General features: G+C 37.8%; 1 protein-coding gene across 2 annotated transcripts; it reads left to right on the forward strand.

Annotated features, from left to right (window-relative positions):
• Positions 1–11: 11 nt before the first annotated feature.
• ZBTB49 (zinc finger and BTB domain containing 49) lies at positions 12–18,025 on the forward strand. 2 transcript variants are annotated; one of them, XM_080344186.1, is made up of 8 exons: positions 12–104; positions 1,342–1,515; positions 3,639–4,744; positions 9,978–10,024; positions 13,711–13,784; positions 14,480–14,562; positions 14,654–14,815; positions 16,831–18,025. In XM_080344186.1, exons 2-8 carry the CDS (start codon positions 1,364–1,366, stop codon positions 17,502–17,504), a joined length of 2,298 nt encoding a protein of 765 aa, XP_080200312.1. In that variant the 5' UTR covers positions 12–104; positions 1,342–1,363; the 3' UTR covers positions 17,505–18,025. The 2 variants fall into 2 exon arrangements, with proteins under 2 accessions (XP_080200312.1, XP_080200313.1); XM_080344187.1 differs by lacking the exon at positions 1,342–1,515 and having other exon boundaries at positions 70–104.
• Positions 18,026–26,017: the final 7,992 nt, after the last annotated feature.

Raw genomic sequence — 26,017 nt, forward strand, 5'->3', positions numbered from 1 at the left:
CCCGCGGAAGCGGAAGCGGCAGCGGCGGGGCCGAGACCGGTGATGGGATCGGAGTTGCCGCCGGGCGGCCGTGCGGGGATGGAGCTGGGAGGTGGCCGGAGCCGGTAAGCGCCGGGTTCAGCAGGGCCGGCTCCTTCCCCTCGGCCGCCCTGCCCGCCTCTGCCAGTCGGTGCCGCCGCGTTGCCCCCACTGAGGGCGGTGTGGCGGCCGCGTTCTCTCGCTGCGGCTGTTGGCGCTTGGCCCGCCCTGAGCCCCGTCCCCCTGCGGCAGCGGCTGCTCGGGCCCCGCTGCCGCCCCCCCCGCCCGGCTCCGCTCCATCTCCGCGCCTTCCCGGGCAGAGCCCTCCCTCCCCTCGGCGCCCGCTCCTCTGAGGCGAGCCCTCCGTGCTGCACCGAGCCTGAGCTTTAGGCTGAGGGGAGCCTGGAATGGCAGCTCAGCTGTAAATAGCGACCGTGTTGCTAGGGCTCCTCTTGCTCGGGAGCAGCTCGGACTGTTTGCCCTCTCTGCGGGGAGACTGGCACCTGCTGGCTGACAGTCTGAGTTCACAGGTTGTAAAAGTACTTGCAAGATGCTGTGGTGGGAAAGATACACAAAGGAAGTGGTTGTCTGGCAAAGAAATGTGACTTCTTTATTTTAAAGCCCAGTAACAGGCATGATAAGAATAAATAGGAAAGTACAATATAATATTGCCGACCTTAAGACAACAGGAGGCTGCGAATCACAGAGTAACAGAATAAATTAAAATGTGGAGCCTTTAGCACTCATGAGAATTGAGAATGCGGGCAACCACTTTCTTCTCATGTTTAATCCAAGGTGTTTTTTCTGCTTTATTCATTAGTTAGAAGACTAGAAGTTCTATTTGCCCTGATAGTTGAAATTTTGCTTTCATATTTACAAGTGTGCAGGGGAGGAGTTCCATCTTTCTTCCAAAAAAAGGAAGTATGGAATTGAATGTAAACATGTTATGTGGGAATGTTATTTGTCTTCCCTTCAACCTGTTCAAGGAAGTGAATTTTTTTTTAAAATATATTGTGGTTTTTGTTGTTGTTCTGGAGTTCGGTTTATTGGCAGCACCATTAGCAAATTTTGCCGATGCCTTTTCTTGTAAGCAAAACATCATTAACACCAATATTCCTTATGTATATTGCTGTATTTTTACTGTTGAGCAATATTGTGACTCATCTTTAATCAGGGAAATGTCATTAGATCTCACATTGCAGGTGTAAGCCTAAGTCTGATTCCTTTGGGAGCTATAACAAACTGCAAAAATATTCTTTATATTCTAAATTAGTTTTGCAATTTAATATTTAAAATTCTTATTAGCATTTTATTTCATTGTAGGTAATTTAAGTGATTTTCTAGCATGGACACTGTTGCTAGCCATAGTTGTCATCTTCTCCAGCAGCTACATGAACAGCGCATTCAGGGTCTTCTCTGTGACTGCATGCTGGTGGTAAAAGGTGTCTGCTTCAAAGCACACAAAAATGTATTAGCTGCTTTCAGTCAATATTTCAGGTATGTGAAAGAAAATTCTTCTATTAAAAAAGTGAACTGAATGCTGTTGGTTGAGGTTTTCTCTGGGAAAGGTATTTTTTTCTGGTAGTTGCAGACTAAGTAACTGTTGGAGTGTTTGGAGAAAAATTGAATTGTTTGTCCACAGATAAACCTGTATCAAATATTTAATCTGATTAAAGACTGTGACCATCCTAATCTGTTTTTTAGATATCCATAGTTAACTACTATGCTCTTTGAGTTTGGCGTTTTCTTGATCCTTACTTGCTTACAGTGCCTCATATAATGGGTTCTGGCATGAACCAGCATTCACAATTTCAGTATGAAAAGGTAACCATTTGCAAAAGCATAGTAGAGTATGTGAACAGAGCCAGATAAGGGACGTAATTGATGAAAAAATTCATGTTATCCATTTCCAGATAATGTGAATTGTTTCACTCATTATATATTCAAAATAAAATTTGACTATATAGGTTATTGTAGAACAGATTCTCAGAGAGATAACATCTGTATTTTGAAGTATACAGGCGGCCCATGAAGCCTCATCACTGGTTTTATTCCTCTCTGCGTAGACCTCATTGATCCTCCAAATTTTGGGGGATGCTGGATCACCCAACTTAATGTTTTATGTTAGTTATGAGTAAGCTGTTAGATCTAGCAGTTTTTAGACCTTCTTGCAACATCTATAGCTTGACTACCAATTCTTATCTAAGAAAATTATTTTTATGTTATGGCTGAGGGAAAAAAGAAGACAGGTTGTTTTTCCTTTTCTCCTCCAGTGTTTTAATCCTGATGCTGAAGTGAAATTATGCTCAAAGACTGAAATTTTTAAAGTAGTTAAAAATAACGAAGTAATATATATCTATATATAGAGAGAGATATATATTTTGGATTCTCAACCCAGATCTGTTCATTATAGTTCTGGTTTTAATTTAGATAGTATGGGCTGGATTTATTAAATAATTTGGATGTGAGCACTGGCTTCAGAGTAGCATGTAAGTGTGAGGATAGGACAACTTAAGTATGGAGACGCATCTGAAACTCTGCATTTCTAAAGTTTAAGCCTAGACTCTTATATGCTTGAGATTCAGAGATCATTGATATTATACCCACCGTTAAACAAAACCTAATTTGAGAGTTAATCCACGGAGAGGAATCATCAAGTTCAGGGTGTTTCCTAGTGCAGGAAAACAGCTACATAGGAGTGACCTGATGCCATTTATGTATCATTTATTGTGAGAGTAACCAGGTTAGAGACTGGGGGGTTTAATTGTGAAGTGTGAAGGTGCTGACTGAGGCAGAGCACTTAATCTAGAACTGATTATGGATGTGAAGAACTGCAGCTCTGATGCTAAGAATACTTTATATCAACTAGTAAGAAGTCTTGGGAATTATTTAGACACCTTAATGACAATTCAGTGGGTATTGGTTGAATGGCTGTTTTAAGCTCGTGTATCTGTACTCTTCGTTATTCTTTTACTTGGTTCTAATCCAGTACAAGTAAAAATATATACTTTTGGATAAGAGAGAATAGATTGAAAATAATGCCATCCTCTTGTTTGCTATTACAATCTTCTCATATACTTGTGGAGAAAGAATTAATAATAATAACATTAAAGTTTACTAATAAAGCTTGATGGACAAGCTCAGTTTCCAGTAGAGAACAGTTTAGCTGACTTTGAGGTCTGTCTGCTCCTTTTTACTAGAAAATTTCTCATGTCCTGTTTTAGTTGTCATGGTGGAATGAGAAACACCATTCTGAGTTAACATTTTTTTGCAAATAGTCCATAAACACATCACTGCACCTAATACGTAAAGAACATTGGATGGAAAACTACAGGTATAGGGTGTGACTTCACAGCATGAAAAATATAGAAAATTAAAGTTATATAATGGATCGTTTGCTTTGATTTATACTTTAAGTATACTAGCGTAGAACTAATATGTAAGACAATTGAGCAGTTTTGAGATGTTTGTCTTCAAAAACACAGCAATCTAGATAAGACCTTATAGCATAAATTCTTGTATCATGCCAGGCAGTCTGTCTGAGGTGTATGTGTATATTTTTGTAAAAGTGTTTGTGAATTACTCATGTGTGTGTTTGAATATTTGCCTTATTTTATCAGGACCCTATTCCAGAATTCTTCAGGCCAGAAGAATGATGTTTTTCACTTGGACATTAAAAATGTAGGTGGGATAGGCCAGATCTTGGACTTCATGTACACCTCTCACCTGGATCTTAGCCAGGACAATGTACAGGCTATGCTGGATATTGCGCAGTGTCTCCAAGTGCAAAATGTGCTGAACATTTGCCACACCTTTTTAAAATCTTCTACAGCTGTAGGGCAAACAGCCAGCATGCCTTGTAATAGCATATTTTCACTGCAGAATACTTTGACTGCAGATACTGGCTGTGCCAGTGATGGTTATGGAACAAACCTATTGCATGAATGCTCATCTGACACACAAGCTAATAAAGTCTTGGCTGACCACCATTCTCATGCATCGCAGTCTGTTAATGTTCATGCGCCCTCAGGTGATGTACAGAAACAACCACAAGATTCCTTAGATGGCAACTGCACAGAGCTTCCATTTAAACAACCAAACTACTATTATAAACTACGCAACTTTTACAGTAAACAGTTCTATAAGCAAAACGCTTGCTCTAATAATGAAAGAATGGCAGAACAATCCTATTCGTACAACACATCTACAGAAATAAACACAGTAGAGAGTAACTCATGTACTGTCAATCACTCGGAGTGTATTCTGGAAACCTCTGATCATTTACCATCAAACTTTCTGGTTCAGTCTGTTAATGAAGCCACTGCAGACCAAGATGCAGAAAGCACGCTTATGCAGCCCACCAAGCAGATGAGGCTGAAAAAGGCAATACACCTCAAAAAGTTAAATTTTCTAAGATCTCAGAAATCTGCAGAGGAGCCAACTGAGCCTAAAAGAGATGAGAGTAGAATAACAGGAGTAATTGAATCTGTAAATGAAAGTACCATGGACATGACAAACGTTAGAGTTACTGAAGAAAAAGAAGCTGAAGATGTAGTGAATTCTGAGAATTTTGAACAAAGTGTTGAAATGGAAAGACCTCAAGGTCCTTTGGAACAAGAAGGACAATCACAGACTCTTCATTCGCAGAGGCAATATACTTGTGAATTATGTGGGAAGGCTTTCAAACATCCAAGCAATTTGGAGCTCCACAAAAGGTCTCATACAGGTACAGGTATCAATAACTTGGTCTGCAGACCAAATATTTCAGTTAAAGAGCATGTGTTGTTGTATCTCTTTATTCAGGGATGCTGGATAAAGGTCTACTTTCAAAAGGTGGTGGTTTTGTGATGTGTTTGTTGTTGTTTTTTAAATTAATAATCATACAGGAATAAAGACTCTAAAACTGAGTTTAGCTGAGAGTTGTATTAAGATTTTTCCTTCGTATTTTTTAGGGTTGTTTTTCAAAGAATGTTGCATCATATTTCAATGAAATTTTTATTTTTTTCTTGCATTTAGAAGAGACGTTTCTAGTCAGTTTGTCAGAGTCAGAAGTCTGAGACAGATAACAATGAAAAGCGTAAATGGATAGTGGGAGATACTACAACTGTTTCAGACGACCTCATTTCTCTCTGGTCAATATATTCCTTGTAAGATGCAAGTGATTAGGGCTTGTTGGTCACTTCTTTTTAACCTGTAGAAGCATGCTCTGTAATTAATTTATATATTTTTTTTCTAGTGTGAACCATTTTCATTGTGGTTTCCGATAAAGTAATGCTCTTGCAGACAAGTAGGCTGCAGACTGAATAGGAATTTTGAATTAATTTACTTTGTTTTAAAAACCCACAGGTAATATTATTTTTTAAACCTAGTATAGATTTATTTCTGAGTATCTTTTTATTCTAGTGAAAAACAAGACCCAGTCTAACTTTTAATCAACTCATTTGTCTGTCCAGTTTAACGAGCATGTACTGTTATATTTCCACAACTTTAGATATGTTTTTTTAAGAGTTTTTAAGAATTACCTGTCCTAGTTTTGTTAAAAAAAGAATTTCTCTTTTAGCAAATTTGCTTGTCAGCTAAAGCCTTCATATTAGCTGCATTTTTCTGAAAAGCCAGATACATGTTTTGATAGACATAGCAATGGTATGCAAGGTCATTGATAAGAATGGATGAGAATGGATGCACATCTCGTGAAAGGGGCAACGAGAAACAGGTGACCAAAAACCAAGACCCAGTCTAACTTTGAATCAACTCATTTGTCTGTTCAGTTTAACCAGCATGTGCTATTTTGTTTCCACAACTTTAGATATGTTTTTTTAAGAGTTTTTAAGAACTACCTTAGCTAGTCAAGTAACAGCATTGATTCCAGGTCCTTGAGACGGCTTTATTCCTGATTAAGCTGTTGAATATTTTTTGCCTTTTCTTCTTCCGTGTGTTGTGTACAGATATACAATATACAAATGCATCTCTCTCAAAAAAGGGTTGCAGTAGCTTTTCAAGGTTATTTGTGTTTCCATTAATTTATTTCTTTTTATTTGAGGTCTATGTATTTACACATGCTTCCACTCCGCTTAAGCTCTGGTAAATGTTGTTTCACGTTTCACAACACTGCCTGATATGAACTAGGTTTTTACATTGTGTAAGAAAAGTGATCCTAGACTTGGTTTTGTTGTTGCTGTTCTGCTGTACTAGTCTGAGTATACACTGGATTCAGGAATTCTGTGTTGTTCCAGTAGTTTTAAAAAAATTCCAGACTTGAATACTGATTAATGTGGCATTGACATTCTTCTATAGATGTGCTAAACTGATGAAGTTTAAGTTTAACAAATAATATGCACATCAAAGAAGGATATAAAAAATGAGGCAAGAATATGACTAAATATGCCTGTTATTTTAGGATCATGTTAATTCGGTTTTAAATATCCAACTTGTCTGAAAAGAGTACTCAGAAAATTGCAGCGAACAGTGAATAGGATGTTAATACAGGAAGGATCTGTAGCTGAAGGTACAAGGCACATCTATATCATCAATATTAGGTATACTGGTAGCTGAGTAATGCCAGTATATTCTAAAGGCCATTTCCATTCATCTGCCACTTCAGAAAGCACAGGAAATTGCTAGCTAACCAATTTTATTGAAAAACATTTATTTTCTAGCACTGAGCAAAAGGTTTATCACGTATTTAAGTATTACAGCGCTTACTGAAAGTCCTCTAAATCTGGTTTTACTGAAGAGATGAAGGAAGCAAGTTACTGAAATGCACCTTTCACAATGGCAAGCCAGTTTTTAACCCACAAATGACAACTCTCTCAGCATAAGTGCTGTGGTAGCCTGGTTGTCAAGGAAAAGCACATGTGAAATTCTCTGTCCACAAACACTAGGAACTGCTAAAGAATTTACAGGTTAGCATGGTTGCATTGATGAGTTGTCTATGTGAAGGACAGGTGTACTGTGTTCAACGCGAGTTGTTGTGTTAGATTGTCTAGCTATTTTAATTGTATCACTAGCAGATATTTGAAGGAACCTCTAAACAGAGCTTATTGCATTGACTTGATTGATTTTGACTTGACTGTTTTGTCAATTTTTTTAATTAAATTGACCTGTCTGGAAAACAAAAAAAAAAAAAAAAAGGAAGCAAATATCTCTCTTAAACAGTCCTCATCTATCCAGGAATATCCAGTGTTCTCTTTTTTGGGTTTTTAAAACATCTCAACCCCACTCCCCAAGCCCTGTGGACAGGGCTTGGCAGGATGTAAAACAACAGGAGCAGAGTCACACTGCCATGCAATACACTGTTGTTCCTCAACCTTTTCCTTCTGAGCTTTGCTTGAGCAAGTTGCTGGTGTTCAGTGCTTTAGTGGGTCCTGTTCCTCACCTTTGTGGTCTCTTCAGGAACACTGCTGCTGCCTTCATGCCTTTCTCCACTGGAGCTGACACACCACTGCTTTGATCCCACTACTGTGTACTTCATCTCTTGCAGAGTATTGAACAAGAAGGGTGCAACAGAAGATAGGAAGCACAAGGCAGTCCCCTTGATATTTGTTTAAGCATTGTCTTAATTGTAGTCCAATTATTAGTTTTCCCTAAGTTTTATCTGTTACTGTTGATCCAGCCATGGTGTTTGAGAAGATTAGTGTTTTTAGATAAGGTTTTTTTCATTTGGAATTTAATGACAGTCACAGAATCACAGAATAATTTAGATTAGGATGGACCTCTGAAGGTCATCCAGTCCAATCCTCTGCTTGAGGCAGGTCAAATTAGATTTGGTTGTTTTGCTCATGACCTTATGTGGTCAAATTTCTGATATATTCAAGGACAAAGATTCCACAAGTTCTTCAGGAAACCAGTGCCAGTATTTAGCCACCCTCATGGGGTAAAATATTCTTTTCCTATGTATAATGGGAATTTCTCATGATCTAACTTGTGTCTGTCACCTCTGGTCCTGTCACTGGGTACCTTCAAGAACAACCTGGTTTCATCTATCTTCCCATTAAACGTTGACAGCACTACCATTTCCAGTTTGCCTTAAGGCTCTACATATGGTCTCACTAGTGATAGGTAGAGAAGAATCACCTTCAGCTTGCTAGAAACACTCTCACTAAAATGCCCTAGGAAGCAATTAGCTCCACCTTACCTGAGGGATGCTACGATGCTGTGAGTAATCTAGTATTTCTGCTAGAATTCATTCTTGGAATAGGCTGCTTGATATGCCTAGTGCTTTGGAGTTTCATGCAGGTGCAGAATTGTTCTCCAAAAACTAATCTGATGTTTCTTTTCAAACAAAACTTTTTTATTTTATCTTTATCATGGGGGAAAAGAAAACCTCCAGCTCTTTGTACATCAGTACAGTTATAATGAGGCTGCATGGAGCCTACAACAATAGCTTTGCAAATTGAAAGCCATAATGAAATCAAGCCTCAGTGCTCTTTATAGATGAGTTATTGGGTTCTTAATTTTTATCTTTAATTAAATAAAAGCTTTCTTGAAACTGCCATAGTATTTCCATTCTTTATTAAGTAGAAAAAATACATTTAGCCTCAGGTTGTCAGAATAACTGCGAGATTACTGTCTGTGAAGCCACATAACTGTATGTTTACTCTGTGCTGTAAAATCTAAGAGAATTGCATTTAGTCCTTGATCCTGAAATCTGTTGAAAGAACATGACCTGTATTTGGCAACAGGGAAAGAAAATGGAACCTCAGCACATGGATGTTGTAGGTGTTGCTCATAACACTTCGAAGGACAGAGGAAGAATACTGATGTAGAGAATACTTGCTGGAAGAAAAGGCTACAGATAGCCAAGAGGTGTTCCATAAAATCAGGAAAATTATAATTAAAAAACGAAATAAAAATCTTTAGACAGATTTTGAATCAGCATTAAGATAAAACACAGTGTAAGGTCTCTTTTTCCTTCTGGAAATATCTGTATTCAAAATCATGAGGATTTATGCTAGTTCTTTTGCTTCCCTGAGCCTGGGGGCTGGATTATATACGTCCTTCGAAAGAACAGTTAGGCTCATGAAAATATCTTTAGAAGTCTGACTGTCATCGAATTCAGTGGTATGTGAGCATTATTATTGTTTTAAAAACTCTGGAGAATGCAAGAGATTTTTATCAGCAGCCTAAAATCTAGGAAACCAAGAAATACACAGGGGAAAAAATTGCCTTTATGAAAAATTGTAGAGGAGAAAAAGTGATTAGAAAAAGATATTTGACTCAAATTAACAACCAGATAATTGAAGTATTATGCAGTCACATTCTAGATTGAGAGTCAAGTTATTTGGAAAAGCTGAAGTGGACTGCACTAGTTTTTTACTAAAGCTGCTCATGTGTTTTTGGAGATGCAAGAACACCAGTTTTGCAAGTATAAACTCAGAATTTTGGAGCAAAATACTCGTGTTAATTATCACATACTCTTATATATGATGGGAATTTAAAGACATATATATTTGCTGAAAGTGAATGCCTACGTGCTGATCAGAGATGTATGGTACATGTTGAACAGAGAAAACAATCCTTCCAAATTAGCTTCTCTATGTTCCATATTCTTTTTATGAGTGGACCTTTGTGTGTGGAAAAACTGGTGCGTTTCCTAGAGCTTTTGTTGTTGTTTTCTTAGGACCTTGTCATCTGTTCTGTTCGTCCTGGAGGTATGGTACCCCTTTCATTTGGAAAAAAACAGTATTTGTTAAAAAATTATAAAATATTCCTGTATGTATCAAAATTCTTCTACCTACTCGATTTGAAAGATAAATTCTCTTTCTGAGCAAATCTGCCTTATGAGCTACTGACAAATGCTGTACTTCCCTCTGGAATTCCCCTTATATACATGGGTAAGTGTCCTTTTGGGGATATTTTTACTCTTACATTACATGTTTTAAAAGGAAGTGTAGCAATTTAAAACGTTGTATTTTATTGCAACTACTAGAAGTTCTATGTTCTGTTTCTTCTCCTTTTAGGTGAGAAACCTTTTGAATGTAACATTTGTGGGAAACACTTCTCACAGGTGGGAATATTTTCTATTATGGTACTTGCATTTGAAAATGAAATGCATCTGTGTTGATTCTAAAAATAAACTTGGTTTAAAGTCTATAAATTAGATTTTTTTTTTGTTCAAAGACAGACTTGATTTCAGGGATAAAGGATTGAAATGTCTTATTTGAAGATAACATGTTAAATGGTTTAGATTTCTCTGATACGTTTCGTACCTTTGATCCTGTCTGCTCTCAGTGGATTTGTTATGTATTTTACATTCAAATGAGTGTTTTAACTATACAGACCCACAACTATATTTGCAATAGAGAGAACATTCGCCTGCAGAGTGTGCTTTTGCATTATGCTTAGGGATATGTTTGGAATAGCGTTTTTACCATATCTGAAAAGAAATATAGGTTAGAATTGTATGTAATGTTGTGTTTACAATACAGTTCCATCTTCCTGAATGGCTTCAATTATTAAGCAGATTTTTTTTGAGTCAGTTTCCTTCTGCAGAGAAGAACAGCACAGTCTGTCTGAAGTGACAAAACTTAGCTATGATTAAAAAAAACTCTTGTGAAATTCCCTACTTAGATATGGGGCCTAAACTTCAGCTGTCTTCATTTGCCATCCAGTGCTTGTTTGCTATTCTGGGTACAACAATTCATTTGTATTTCTACAAATTTGGTGCCTAGCTGTCTCGCGTTTCCAAAAATGTCTGTTTCTTTTCTTGATTGGAATATGTGCACTTAAGCACAGGAGACAATGGACAGGTGCATAATTTTATGCTAAGATTAAATAATAATTATTGGTTTTGGTTTTTGTATGGTTTAAGGATTAGAATTATTTGGTCTTTGTCCACCCACCCACCCACCAGTGCCCGCACTTCTCTTGCTCCAGTTTTGTAATCCACCAGTGGTACTTCTTTGGCCCATGAATCTGATGCAGTTCCATCTGTTACTAAATATGAATGTAACACTACATCAAGTGTGCGATACTGTTTCATCATGCTTATCAAGCATTTGAGTAAAACTGGATCTGCTTATTAGGCAAAGAACGTATGTTTTCCTTCATTTTGATGGCTCAGCTTCTAGTTATTAAAAGAAAAAAGTGAATATTTCCAAATTTCATTAGGAATACTTTTGGCAAATAGAGCGGTATTCTGTACCATTACTGTGGGGGAAGCAGGAATAAAGAAGCTTCAGACACTCCTAGTGTATGACAGGCACGAGAGCTGCTCTCCTCTCACCATCACCTCATTTGCCTGAAGGTACGGGTAGATAAATACTGATGGATAAATACTTGCACATCCAGAGTATGAGCCGTAGCATTCAGCTTGCGTGCTGCGGTTCTCACTGCTCATAAAAGGGGACTTGCATTCTTCTGAGGTACTTGCTTTGGAGTAGTGCAAATAAATAGGACTCTACCTACCAGAAAGTAAGATGCAAGGGTAATTACTATCTACTTTTTGCTTAAAAGACCATCTTTGATCTTGTTCTTGATCTTCTCAGTCTGCAAGGACAGAAATAGTAACGCTTTTCTTATTTAAGCCTTATGTTCTGTGCTTTTGAGACTGTGCACTGGTGGTGCCTGGTAGTATATCTGCTCCTGCTGAATGTGACTGATGTGTGTTGGAATGTGACACAGAAAATGAAGAAGGTAGTGAAAACTGACATAGGAACTCATAATCTTGAACAAATAACCATAAATTTGTTTGATTTCTGGAGGAAAAAGTTCCTTTTGTACTTCCAAGCCTGCATCTTTGCTTACTACTAGTAGACAGCTTGTTGCTATTTGGTCCTTCTCTGGTTGGTGACTCAGGGTATTGTGTTTTAGCTCCTGCCTCCTTCTGCAGAGCTTCTTTTGGGGGATCATATGCATTAGTTCCTTCACTTTAGAGGTACTCTAGTTACAAACAGAGTAAGTCTAGCGTACCTCTCTAGTCTCCACATTTATGAGGAGTGGTCTGCAATCAGTATCAGTAAGAGGATCCTTCTGAACATTTTTTTGCTTTCACTGAAATGGTAGCAAAAGTTCTCTTACACTTTTTCATTAGGATGGCATATTATGCCTTAAACAATGCCGGGTACCACCTGAAATCTTAGGAAGAACACAAGTTACTGATGTTTTTAACTATTTTTTTTTTGTGTGTGTCAGTACAGTTAATAACTTTTGCCCTTATTAGGAGGGAGTGACAGAGACTTGTAATAAGGAAATGGATCCTCTACTACCTGCTACTCTGACTAAAAAATACCTATATGGGAACTATTGCAGAATAATTGTTGCACTTCAAATTCACCCTCTTGTCTTTACCGAGAATAACTTTCAAATGCCTATGATACGGTTTGTTTTGTGACATGGATAGAGGTAAAGGTTCTGTCTTCTGTGTGCTTCTCTCAAATGCACCTGTGCATAAAATCCTGTCGTCTTTGCAAAGCACAAATTACTCCATGGAGAAGTCGGTTTAGTCTTCTCTTTCCTCAGAAATAGGAGCCTAATGCCTTTCTTTGGATGGATTTCAGCATTATAAAGTTTGGCCTGAGAGAACAGCGGTTCAGTCAAACTGATGTCTGAAAAACTTCACAAGGGTTAAAGGAAGCTCTCTCGGGGTTCAAAAGGCAATCCATTGGATGTTGTCCTCTGTGGCTGTTTGTGTGTCTGCATTACTTTAGTGCTGGTATATTATAAGCTGTGATTACAGTGATTGGTCATCACAGGTAATTTATTACCTAAAGGAGTTGGAAGAAATTACTGGTGGGTCTTATTTTTGTTATCTTACTGTGATGAAGGAGGACAAGATAATCTTTGCATCCCCAGTTTTCTTTCCTGATTGAAAGGACTTAATGTTTCTTTAGTGTACTTAGATAAAACCAGGCAGTTATACATCAAAGAGAACAGATGGGTTAAAAACTGACTGTGGAAATATGCACAATATATGGAACATCTGCAGCTCTTCTATGCAGACTCGCTGTATCTTGTGGTTTGAGAACTGGAGTCTCAGTGGATTAGCCATGCAGAAGAACCAGTGGCTTAAAAAAAAAAGAAGTTGGAATGAGTAAGATGGTTTTGTGTAGTCATTATCTGGTTTGCCTGCTAGACTGGCATGATTTTTACAGGATTGAGAAAGGAAAGATATGTAATTAAAATTAGTTACCAGGAATCCCATTTGTTCATTTCTGTACTTCTTCTGTTTTGTTTTGATATCAGTAAATATTTATAGATTTGGAGCACTTGGCTCTAACTCTTTTATGGATTGAAAAACGTTTACCCTATTCTTTCCTTTTTAGCCTTCTGATAGGTGAATTCAGACATCCTGAGGTAGCAACATTTTATTTGTAGAACAGGGAAAATGAGACTAACATGAATTGTATTACTAGTAAGTTTTCTTCTTCACTGCAATCTGGATGGTGTAATTTTCGTTTATGATTGGATCTATTTTCAACGATAGGTCTTTCTCCTTGCATTTGATTCCAGGCTTTTTTTTGGTTGTTGTTGTTCTTGTCAATGTATAATTGCATACATAAGTAGTTTGATCTTGAAGTATGTAGCAGTCTGCCTTTGCTAGATAAGAATGCTTGAGTTCCTACATGTTTTGAAGTATTCACTACCTTAGAATTAGGAATAAAAAGCCAATCTCATAGTTCCCATCATTGTCTTTTTATTTGTATACAGCAACAGACTAGCTGAATTTAAATGTTTAAATTATTGTCCCTTCAGGCTGGTAATCTCCAGACACATTTACGTCGACATTCTGGTGAAAAGCCATACATTTGTGAAATCTGTGGGAAGAGGTGAGTAGAATTGTTCATCTTGGTAAAGTTAACGTGATTGAATTTGTTCTTGATAAGCTAAGGGCCAAAAGCTAAGGCAGCATGCTGTTAATTTTGTTTAAAACACTGATGGGATTAAAATGCAAGTGTCTTGTTGCAAGCCTCAACAATAAGATAAACATGTTACCACATATATAGTCTGTGGTCTTAATTTTATGTGTATTAGTATCTTCAATTAAGGATATACATATACTCTTATGTGTATTTTGAACAGTGTGAGTCACAATAAGTCATGCTGGTTTGTACATTTCCCTCACATTTTTTTCCATTATTTGGTCACATAATTTTTGTTACAGTTTATGGAAATTATAAAGTATGCAAAATTTGACAAATTTATGCAAAGCATTAAATGTTTCTGCCTTCTGCTAAAAGATGACAGAAAATGCGCTAATTTAGGAGCAGCATTTGTACTTACATTAAGTTAAATGCAGCATTAATGGTGAAAGGGGTTTCTTGTTTGTTTGTTTTTATAAATGTAGTTGGACATTGCCAGCTTCAAAATGTTTTTCTTAAATGCATCCATTTATCTGTCTTTTAGAGTCTAATCTTTGTTCAGCACATCAGGCATTCATTATAGTTGGTTTTCACATGATACTCAGTTTAGGAGAGTAAGGGACTTATAAAGATAGTAATTGGGTTTCTGTATTCTGTTACAGATTTGCTGCTTCTGGTGATGTTCAACGCCATATTATTATTCATTCTGGAGAAAAGCCTCATCTGTGTGATATCTGTGGCAGAGGTGTGCAAGAACCAAAGTTTCTGCCTCTCAGGTTTTTTTATCGAAATGAGAGGATTCATTTTGATCTCAGTATCTGTCCTTTTTTTTCTAGGGTTCAGTAACTTCAGTAATTTAAAGGAGCACAAAAAGACCCATACCGCAGACAAAGTGTTTACCTGTGATGAATGCGGGAAGTCATTCAACATGCAACGAAAATTAGTAAAGCACAGAATTAGGCATACTGGAGAGAGACCATACAGCTGTTCCGCATGTGGTAAGGTTTACTGTGTGTAGCTTGATAGTGTCTTTGCTTTTAAAATTATAACTAACAGTTCCTATGTCAGCAGAATAGCAATTAACTGACATTATTTCAAATTGAAATACCATGTTGTGGAAGTTTTTCACAAAATCTTCTGTCTTGCATACTTAATAGTCTTTCATTTGATATACTAAACTCCTTTAGCTGCTGTAAATAAGTTAAAAAGTGAATTTCAGTTGAAGAATAGAGAAGGGAAAGAAGAGGAATCAGCACTGGTTGCGTACATGGTTGCTAGAGAAGTACTGATACTAGCTGCTTCAAAAATTGATTTATTTTCAATATAGTCCTTTCTGATGGAAAACTAGGTTTGGCATCACCTGGCTATCCATAGATTTTCTTTTTTCCCCCTCTTTTTCCTCTCCCCTCAATTGAATACTGTTCAGCTTTAACTGCATTCAACCATAGTGTTGACAATAACAACCTTTTGCTACCTTGTTCTACCTTGTTTCAACCTCTGGAATAAAATCAAAACTTGATCAATGCTTCATGCCAGAGAATGCCCGTTTTCAAAATCTGCTTGGTAGGTCATACTTCTGGGTGGTCTGAAAATTGCTCTTAGTTCAATGATTCATCCTTGTATAACATCGTTCTCAGAAATTGCGTTGTCTATCCTTAGCTCGCATGTTATTTAGCATCCTGCATGCTACTTACTTTTCTGCCCTTAAGTGCTTTTTTTGGTATTATTTCATTCATGTTCTCAGGAATCAGCTTTTGAGGAGGGTAGCTCCATATAATAATGTCCAGCTGCAGTATGTTTTATTTATAGTGTCTTGAGGCACAAGAAGAGCTAAAATTATCCGGAGGTCTTGCATCAGAGGAAGGAAATATAGACATGCATGATATGAAAGAATAAACAAACGGTTGTTTTTCTGTCATTAAAATAGGCTTATTTTCATCTTCTAGTGGCCTTTTGATTATTTTTCATTTTACCCAGGTCAGTTTGTACTGAGAAGGCAAAAAATGTGCAAAGAGGATCTGATCAGGCTTTAAGAAATCATTCATATTATGCAAAAAATCCACATGTTCTTCCAGTAATTTGTGATCTTAATGGCTTTTCTGAAGAGAAATCTGGGTAGTAGAATGAAATGTATGATGCCAAAAATTGAGCCTGCCGTTTTATTGGGCTTTCAGATAACACAGTTCCTTTTACTTGTTATCATTCCACACAAAATAATCTTTAACCTAAGTAAAATGAGATAAAATCACAAATAGGTACCAGCTTATTTCTACTATCCTAAAGAACGTGAAGTGTCTGAATCATGTAGCAATTCTGGAAATTAATGCTCTCATGTTCTGCTTGTTGTTCTACACTTTGCCCTGGTTCAGCATCAGACACTTTTTTCTTTGCAGTTTGGTAATTGAGCTTATTTGAGCCTGTGATTCTGAAAATAGGCAAACAGTTGAACATTTTATTGTATTCTAATATTTACAGTAATAAAAAAATTGTAGTTTTGATGTATTCTCTGTCTAGAATATAAAAAAATGGACTGCTGCATCATGTTTGCTCAAAGTTAACAAAAAAGTGAATTTTGTCAGCACTTTAAGAATAGTTCCTTGGTAATGAACAAACTGTGAGATTCTGTGATGCAGTTCTCGCTGGAGGAATATACTTAGAAGCTTATCAGCACACTTTTTCCAGACAGATGAATTAAATAGTTTATTTTTTTTTTCCTCCATGAAGATTGATACAAACTGTAAGCACTCAGAGCTTTCAAATAATAATGGATATTCCTGTCTCCAGAGACAAAAACTACAGCCCTGGGAAACACAAGTTAGAAAATCAGATCAAGACGAAGAAACAAGTCATTGAATTGTAAAAATAGATGGAACTTGTTTGAACCTGTTCTAGATAAACAAAGTAGCACAGCTGGGACATACCATACATTATCACTTGATATTTTCTCTAATGAAAACATGCTTATGCACTTGTGTTAAGAACAAAATCTAAATAAATCTCTTCTGTCTTGTAGGGAAATGCTTTGCAGGCTCTGGTGACCTGCGTAGACATGTAAGGACTCACACAGGAGAAAAACCCTATACCTGTGAAACTTGTAACAAGTGCTTCACTCGCTCTGCTGTTCTACGACGGCACAAGAAAATGCATTGTAAAGCCACTGATGAAGGTCCAAACACGCTGGATGAATTTACCCAAGGGATTGATACTTCTGATCTTGACAAATCTCAGAGTTCTGACTCTTTTGGCCAAGAAATGTCTCTTACATTGTTACCAGTGTCTGTTAAATTTCCCATTCGTCCAACTGCAAATTCAACAGAATTTGATCGTTCTGCGGATTCTTACTGTAAATTGCGATCAATGATTCAGCACCATGACTCAGCAAACCATCAGAAACTGAATGTGGGTTCTGCTAAACTCCCAAAAGCTCCGACACAACAAACTCCACCACCACCACCATATGCTTATGCAGAAGTAGATGTATCTTCTGCAGAAGAACCCTTACAGTCTGATAATATTCCCGCAATTCGTTCTTCTGTGGTTAGCTTGGACAGTCATTGTAACGATCCCCTGAGCAGTCGAACATCATCTGCTGCGTACAAGAATAATGAAGGACCATTCTTCTCCAGCATGACCCTCTGGGGTTTAGCTATGAAGACCTTGCAGAATGAGAGCGAATTAGAACAATGAGGGCTCAGGTGACTGTATCAAAACTTCTTAGAGGCATTTCATGCTGAAGCGATTGTGATTGCACTGCAGCATAGAGAGGTCAGAGCCAGGTTTTAAGCCAACTAGTTTGGGTGCTGGTAGAAATCAAGATACGCAAGCCCAGAAGCCACTGTAGACTGCCTTTACACTGCTGCTCAGCAAAGTTCAAATCTAGTTTCAAGGACCTTTGTTGTTCTGTGACTGCACTGTGTAGCTTGTGTGTTGTCAGGATTTACTAAAATTTACCATTTAACTTGGGGTATTTTTTACCTGATAATGGAGGAAAGGATGGCCCAATGTCTAACTTCATGATATAGGTGCAATTCAAGTATGCGTTATCAGAGTTGTATAAGGGTGTAGATATGTAAGGAAGAAAATATTTAACAAATCCTTAGTGAACCTGAGTTTCAGTAGTGGCTTTCTTACCAGTAGGATCATTGGTTTACATGGCTGGAGTATTGTGATATTAAATTTAAATGTTAAATACTGGACAATATTTGTGATAGTGCAAAGTAACTGTTATATCTAGAAACTTTATTTTTTTACAATAAAAGCTTTTTTTAGTATTTTATAAACTATTTTGCACAGCAGATTATTTGTACAATGAAAACCAAGATCAGGAAATGTGAATAAAGGGAAGTTGTTTTACATTATATCTTAATTGCTTAATGTGTTTCGTGTTTTTAGAGATTTTCAGTAACATAATTCCATCTGTTCCAGGTATCTTTACAATGCTAATGGGGATACCACCACAAGAAGACTGCACTATAAAAATATGCAATCAGTACACCAGTAGATCGTCTTGATTTTCAGTGATTAATGTAAAACATTGGCTAATTAATGAAACTAATTGACTCTTACAGGATAGAAACTTTGCTTAGAGGCCTTTTTCTGCTTTGGTGCTTTGAATAATTGTGTTCATTTTCAGTATAGATCCGTTGCTGCATTTCAAACTGCTCGCTGCAGTCACATGTGTTTTACTGGCCTAACATTTTCCAGCCTATCAAAAGGTCTTAGCAGTGTGTTGTCAAGCTTTATGCTAAAACATTCCTTAGATACTGTAGCTCCTGAAAAGAAAATACCTCTGTGCTAACCTTTTCTGAAATTCATTCACAGGCTGGAAAGTATGTTTGAAGTACATACTTCTTATTTCCTATAAGGAATCTCAGTGTTCACCACTAGCAGGACAGCTGTGAGTACCAGTATCTCTAGTCTTATAGGATAAGACTGCAAGACTTCAGGGTTGCACTGGCATGAAAAATAGTCCATTTATTTGACACTATCACATAAAACCCCCAAGCATCTGGTTATATAAAAATTGTAGTTGTGCGAAGAAGCAGTTTTGTAGGCTGAGAAGTAGATGTCAGTGATTTGCAACAGCTAACAAGACCTGGTATCACTGCTATTTTGATAACACTGCAGTTCCTCTCCTGAAAAAAATAGTGTTTGTGTGAAACTAGTAGCGGAACTCTTGTAATTTATACGTCATGTCACATTTTGCTGGTATTAGAAAGTATATTTTCACTTGTATCCCACTATAAAGCACAAAAAATAAAATATATTATAATTGGCTAGTTCTTGGTAGAACAAGACTTAGTTTTGCCAGAACAGAAGTGTAGACCACAGGTGACTTACAGTCCAGTGCTTGCATTCTGTGGAAGTTCAGAGGCTGGAAAATGTAGTATTTTTCACATTTTTTAAGTGCTCACCACTACCCCTCTGCCCCAGAATTCAAAACTAGCTGTTCAGTTTCTTATTGTGTCAACACAATACATTGCAATTTGTGGCTTCCCTTCCTTTACTTGGGCACTGTACTTCCCTGCTTTTAACCTGTTTCAACCCAAAATGAGAAAGATAAATTGCTGGCCAGATCATAGCACTCCTTAAAGCAAAAGGGGCAGAACATTACACCATCTATGTAGGTCTTGAAAGATAAACATTTTCCTCAATTCTCATTTAATGTTATGAAAACTTTTTTTCACTACATTGACAGAGCAGTTGAAAAAATCCAGATGCACCGAAGAGCAAATTGGGAGGTTTTTTCATGTTCTTTTGTTGTACATGTACAAGGAAACTAAAATGTCTATATTTTTGCAGCAAATTAAGTCAAAACAAGTTTGCCTTGCCTAATTCTAAGAGTAGCAGGTAGGCCAGCAGAACACAGTCTCGGATAGGATTAAGCAGGGAACACTTTGTATATTTGAACCATTAGCTCTTCTCTCATTAATTTTCTTTTACATTATTTGCTGCTGAGCGCTGCAGAATTTTGTGGAAATTGTCCACATGCTGTTCAGCAATCCATGTATCACGGTTCTGGCCCTGACCATGTGTGCTCAGGCTTGCTCTCACCTCTGCTTTCCTCACACTAGTGCCTAAGGCAAAATGTGTCTGGCGGTCACTAGCTCTGCAGCTTTCCCCTTGTCAAAAGCTATTTTTAGATTTACTTATCCCAAGAGAAAATAGAAATTTGATTCTGTTTCCACGAGGATTCTGTTGTTTGGAAAGGACAAAACTGCAATATGTGAACCTCCTCACTTGTTAGTTGTCCCTGTTTCTGCAATGGTTTTGGTTTCTCTGTTGTATTTTGGTGGAGTCAGTACAGGATAGGTTTAAAACAGACCATGTTGCAACCTTTGTTCTCTTCGGACAGAATATTGGAGGTCTATACACTTTGTTTTGGAGGAATGTGTTGTTGCTGAGGTCTGCCTTAAAGTGAAAATGGCATTTTGAGGTGTTTGTAAGCATACAGGTGAGATTGCTGGCTATCAAGTGCTTTGTGCCGAGAGGACAGCCACGTTGCACAAAGGATAATTTCTCTTGCTTCCAGTATTTCTTTCTGTGTGAATGTTTCACACCAAAAACATGAAGGTTCTCAAACCTGCTACCAGATTGTGAATATTGTTTGCCATTTGGGAAGCTTGATAAAACACCATGTTGCAATGTGGCATCTTTGAGAAGGAAGTAGAGAAAACACTGACAGGACAAAGCCGGCTCCATCTGAGCTTATGCAGCTGGAACCAGAAAAAGCAAGAGTGGCAGCATTGGGCAGGAGCACTGAAGCACTGTTATTTCTATCTGACTTGAGGGAAGAGCTGAGCAAGAGAGAAAATTCCAAAGATGAGTAGATGTGTGGAATGAGATGGAAGAGAATGAGTTTTTATGTATGGAGTAAGAAGTTTTGCATTAAGAAGCCCCATCCCTTCAGCCACTTTGCAGCGAGAATATGACTGCCTGACTCTGAGATGATGTAGCTTGCTTTTGTGTTTTCAAAATCAGATCGAGTATGTCATGTCAACTTAGTATTGTCTGAGCTTTTCTCAGTGAGACCTCTGTATAAAATTACTTTGAAAGAGGATCATTTTCTGTGTCCTAAGAACTTCCAGTGGCAACCAGTAGCTCCGTAATGAAGAGGATGTTTGAGTGGGAATAACAAATACGGTCGAATAGTCCTAATGCTGCTATAAAGCTGGCACAGATAACAGCAGCTACCCTGTGACTCTGAAGAACAGGTGGAAACCGTGACATAATTATTGAGCCGATAGTATTTAACGAGCAGCAGATGCCCAGCCATAGCTATTGCTCAGTGTGCTCAGGGGTGTGAATAAGCAGCAGTCAATTGGCGAGTAGCAGGCAATGCTGAAGTGCTGTTATAACGGACGTAGGTGTCATGCTATTTAAAAAGAAAACTTATTAACCAAGCTGGCATAGTAAAATTGAAGGACTGCTAGTTGTTATTTATTAGAATAACTATCCTGCAGTTCAGTGGTGCTGTTCAGTTTGTCTTGCAAACCTGAGTCACTTTTGTTTCCAGAAGATGCAGGTAACTGCTCGGGGCTTAGTTTGGGTTTGTTTAGTGCAGAGACATCTCTGTCATTGACTCTAGCACTGTATGAAAAAAATGAAACGATAGTAGTGTTTAAGCTTGTGAAGGCATTACTTTGTGTTTTGGGGGATGATTTAAGTGCACTAAACCTATAAAAATTTTAATCTGCCATTTTTATGTGAGTAGGTTTTCTATAAGTACATAGGAAAATGTCATATATCATTGAGTCTAAGTTCAAATAACTCTCCCTCCAAAAAAAACGTCCTCTGCTTATCTTGAGACTTACTATCTAGTTTAGTTAGAACTAAAAAAATTATGTAAGGAAGAACTTCACTAGGAAGGACTTACCACTTGTTTATTAGCTGTTGCCTTTGAGCACGTACAGCTTTCTCGAGGTCTGAAACTTTATCTGCATTCTCATACTCTTTTCAAACCTGGTCTACTCAATGTTTTGCAGTTTCTTGAATTCAGATTGGGCTTTAGAACAGAGCCCTTGTGCTTTGTTTCCAAGGCTTCTTCAGCAAGTCCAAACAGGCTTAAACTCCTGTCGATAATTTTATAGGGAAGTAATTGCTACACATGAAGTCTTCCCAAAGCATCTAAGTGGCATATACAAGAGCAAGCCAAATTTAAGACAAAATCAGCGTGAAGCAAGTGGAACTGGCCCCATAGGCCATTTGCTTCTGGAATCCACTTTTTTCTTTCCTTCCATTGTCTTCCCCGCCGTGGGTAGCTCCATTCATATGTGGACAGCTGCATTCAGTTCTTGCTGCTCACTTCATGCCACTTACCCACCCCTCATAATCCAGACCAGAGGTTAACATATTCAGGCTTTGTGAGGAAAAATGTAGAGGCACATAGGTAAACAGAGTCCCTCGTAGCTGTAAAACTCCATAAAAATCTCCAGTCCCCATGTTTTGGAGTATGTACTTTCTTTAGCTTTCTTGCTAAACTTGTTTGAGAAGCAATACATAAACAGGACAAGAAATGTAGATGGTCCTGCTTGTACAGAAGACTTAATATTTAGCAAGCAAATGTGAGCTTTATCAGCAGATTTGAAGGAGGAAAATGTGATGGCCTGGGAAATGTTTTCTAGCGACAACGGAAGGGCCTTAGTGCAGCTGTTTTGTAATTCAGTATGCTAATGACTTCGAAGTGACCTGTGCTCCACTGTGCTGCAAATAGATTTCTTTGTATTTGTACACACAGGCTTGTGCTTTCTGGTCCCTAGCCTTATTCATTAATCCTTACTGACGTCTATTATTGAATTTTCCTTCTCTAAACAGTTGACTTCCATCTCTGTTATTAAATCTCCATCCTAACAAATAGATGAAAATTCGCTTTATAACACAGGCTGGTGAAGACACACGCTAGTGACTCAGACATTCTTGTTTTCTAAAGACAGTACCCCTACTGTTCAAATATATATATATATATATATATATATATTTTTTAGTTGATATTCACATGTGTGTTTAGATCTGACAACAGTTTTGTTCTCTTGGTGAGGGAATTTTTCCTGGAAGGTTACAAAAGCCCATTAATACAAGCACACAATACAGGGCTGAGGAGCGTGCATGCATGAACTACAAGTCTGCCAGCTTTTTGTGAAGCTCTGCAGGGGACAGTATACTGAAAAAAAGCCTTTCAGGCCCTTTTAATGTAGTTCTGACCTTCCACTCTATATTAAACAGATGACTGGAACCAGAAAGATAGGTCATTGTGATTGCAGTTAATATTTGTAAGGACCAAAGCAGCTCTCAGCCTTTGAGGTAGAAGGGAATCATCTTAAGTGTGAAAATGTATCATCACAAGAATGGAGAGGATCAAAGGAAGGCCAGCTGGTGCTCGGACATCTTTTCATAACCTTTATTGCAATGCTAGAATACACTAACCTCAATGGGAAGTCCATTCAGTTTGTGTATTTCAAATAGGTAATCTGTATTCTAATGAAACAAAGGAAGCTAAAAAAGCCTCTTCTCAAAAGGGGGTGGTCGACACAAATTTGCCTATGATTTAATCATATTGGTTTTCTAAAATCAGCTTAGCTTTTTCAATGCAAATATATGAATGTATGACATGCCTATTTTAGAAGTGGCTGAAAAATTGTAAAATTAGGTACAGAGAGTTCTAGCTGATTCTACTGTGGTTTACTTTCATTTCAGAATAAAGGCCTCTGCATTTTCACTTGCCATACACAAAAAGCAGGACACAATATTTCAGGGAAAAAATACACAGAACAACCATAAGCATGAAATCATCTAGGAGGCATGCACAGGTGGAGTGATGAAAAAGGCCAAGATTAACGTTGACTAGTTTTGAAAAACACCAAAACTTATCCAGGGAACATCATATCACTGTAAGTATATACCAAATTAGCAACATCAAGGTACAAGATCAATGAAGATGGCTGTTTAGAGGTAGGCTGTTACAGTGAAGTCCCATGTCCACAGGCTGAGGGCTGTGCTGCCAGATCCAGGCTAAGCGGACAGGGAGAAGCAGAGGGACTATAGGTATAGACCAGAGCTGAGCCCTTCTGCCATGGTAGTTTTTTAGACGGGGTCGCAAACTTCAAACTCAAATGGTTTAGCCATTACTTTAAGATTTGGGTTTCAATCAATCACTTTCTTAATTTGTTCCATGGGTCCAGAATGGGGAAATTATCCCTTTACTTGTTGAGCAGGAACTTCCAACCAACATTTTGTCTAAAGATTGACACCTATGTAAGAACTGCGTTATTTATGGAGATAGGCCTGACAGGAAATTCAGCAGTCAGTCTCTTAATATTGCAAAACACCAAATGGACAAAAGAATACTGCCTTTTCCTACCCAGAAAGTGACGGTAGATGTCATCACATCAGCTGAGTAGTGACTGCAGCCTGTGAAACAGGTCTGAGGGGCACTGAAGTTCTGACAGCTTCAGGAGCTGTAACAACTTCGTTTCAATTCAAAAGTCATTAAAATAATTCCTAAATTCTAAAGCTCAGAAGAAAAGGTATTTAATTTCTTTTTTCTCCAAGTAATTTGCATGTCAAATCTCTCTCCCTCTCTCACACGCACTCTCTCCCTCTCTCTCCTGTCAGTGATGTCTCTCTCAGCAGCTGTCTAGTCATGAATCACTCCTGTCATCTGAAGCATATTTTTAACACTTCTGGACGTGCTCTAAAAGCAAATGCTGTTAAGCAAATAATTTGCACTCTTTTTCCATATACTCTCTTCACTTCCCCGAACCTTTCATAATCATGATTTTAAAAGCTGGGTCACAGGGGAACCAGGTACTGGAAAATACAACATTTTGTATTTGTGAAAGTATCATAATGTTACATCAAGTTCTCATGTAATGCAGATCTTCTGTCTGACTCGCAGAAGACTTGAAGTTGCCTGAGGCTTGAGAATTTCGCTTCATTAAGATTCATATGAATGTTGCCTTTGGTTTCACTCATTGTAGTCTGCACCCTCTCGAGCTCAAACTTCAGTTTGAGTTTAGGAATTGAGCATACAAAAAGAAAATCACTGTCAAAGCTTAGTTCAGCTGCTGTTACGGTAAAGTAGATTAGATCACAACATGTTTGCTTCAGAGCAGTTATTTTACAGCCTGAAATGGAGAACATAATCATGGAGCCTGATGAATTATTTGTCTTGTAATGATGAGTTTCAGAGCTACACAAAAAAGGACATTGACCAAAAAGGGTTTGATCTTAAAAGCTTTTCTGCTTTTTTCATCTCTTCTATGGCAGAAGGATGCTCACTGGGGCTTTAGGACCCCAGAATCTTCACTAGGTGCCTGCAAGGCCTTTGGAATCATCCAGTAACAAGTCAAAAAGAAAAGTGTATTTTTTTTTCTTCTCCCACTGGCTAAGTAAGCAACATTTCTGCTAATTTGAAGATTTCTCAGGAATACAAATAATTGAGCTCCGTATCCAAATTGTTACACTGGCACATGTGGAAACAGAATCCTGATTGTGCCCATCTGGAAAGAGCTTTCTCTTTCCACATAAATTGTGTTTTTTAAACACCTAGGACCAAGTCAGTTTTGATTTTTCCAAAGCCTAGGAGTGATAACCCTAAAAGATGCTTTTGATGGAAGTCCTAATGCAAGTGTTATACAAAGAGTATTTGTGAGCCACACACTTACGCTTTGTGTTTGCATCTGGAACTTGTGTTTTTCCTTCTCATTGCTTTGGTGTCACATGCCTTTGTATTTTTTAAGTGCTTAGAAGAGCCCTAGTGTGACAAAATACTAAATAATAATCAAAGTTGGAAATAAAAGGACATTGTTTAATGTATTTCTGATAAGGCGTGCTCTCATACATAGACTGCAATATAGATTAGCATCTTGAGGTCTCTGTCCTGCGTATATCACTTGTCTTTATTAGTAATCTAGCTGTACTGGAATCATCAAATATTTATCACCTCTAAAAGTTTTGTTTTCAAAAAGGAACCACCATCAATACTGCCACTATTCAGCAGCTTAATAATAAGACTTGTGCTATTTGCTGTTGTCAGAAGTTCTTCCCTCTGAAGACATGATTAGGTAAAACCTACTATTTGAAGAGGCTCACTCTTGGTACTGCAGGAAAAGCCTGACGTACTGCAAGTGCCTAGAAATCAGAAGTCAAAAAGAATTTCAAAATACTTGTAGCCATTATTTGTAAGTCACATTCGTGATGCT

This window comes from Nesoenas mayeri (genome assembly GCF_963082525.1).
Source record: "Nesoenas mayeri genome assembly, chromosome: 4".
Classification (NCBI taxonomy): domain Eukaryota; kingdom Metazoa; phylum Chordata; class Aves; order Columbiformes; family Columbidae; genus Nesoenas; species Nesoenas mayeri.

What these genes read in the sequence shown, in the direction of transcription:
- ZBTB49 (XM_080344186.1), top strand. Translation starts at nt 1,364, where the DNA reads ATGGACACTGTTGCTAGCCATAGTTGTCATCTTCTCCAGCAGCTACAT. An exon ending in GCTTTCAGTCAATATTTCAG is followed by an intron (nt 1,516 to 3,638) that starts GTATGTGAAAGA and finishes TTATTTTATCAG; the next exon opens with GACCCTATTCCAGAATTCTT. An exon ending in ATACAGCTGTTCCGCATGTG is followed by an intron (nt 14,816 to 16,830) that starts GTAAGGTTTACT and finishes TCTGTCTTGTAG; the next exon opens with GGAAATGCTTTGCAGGCTCT.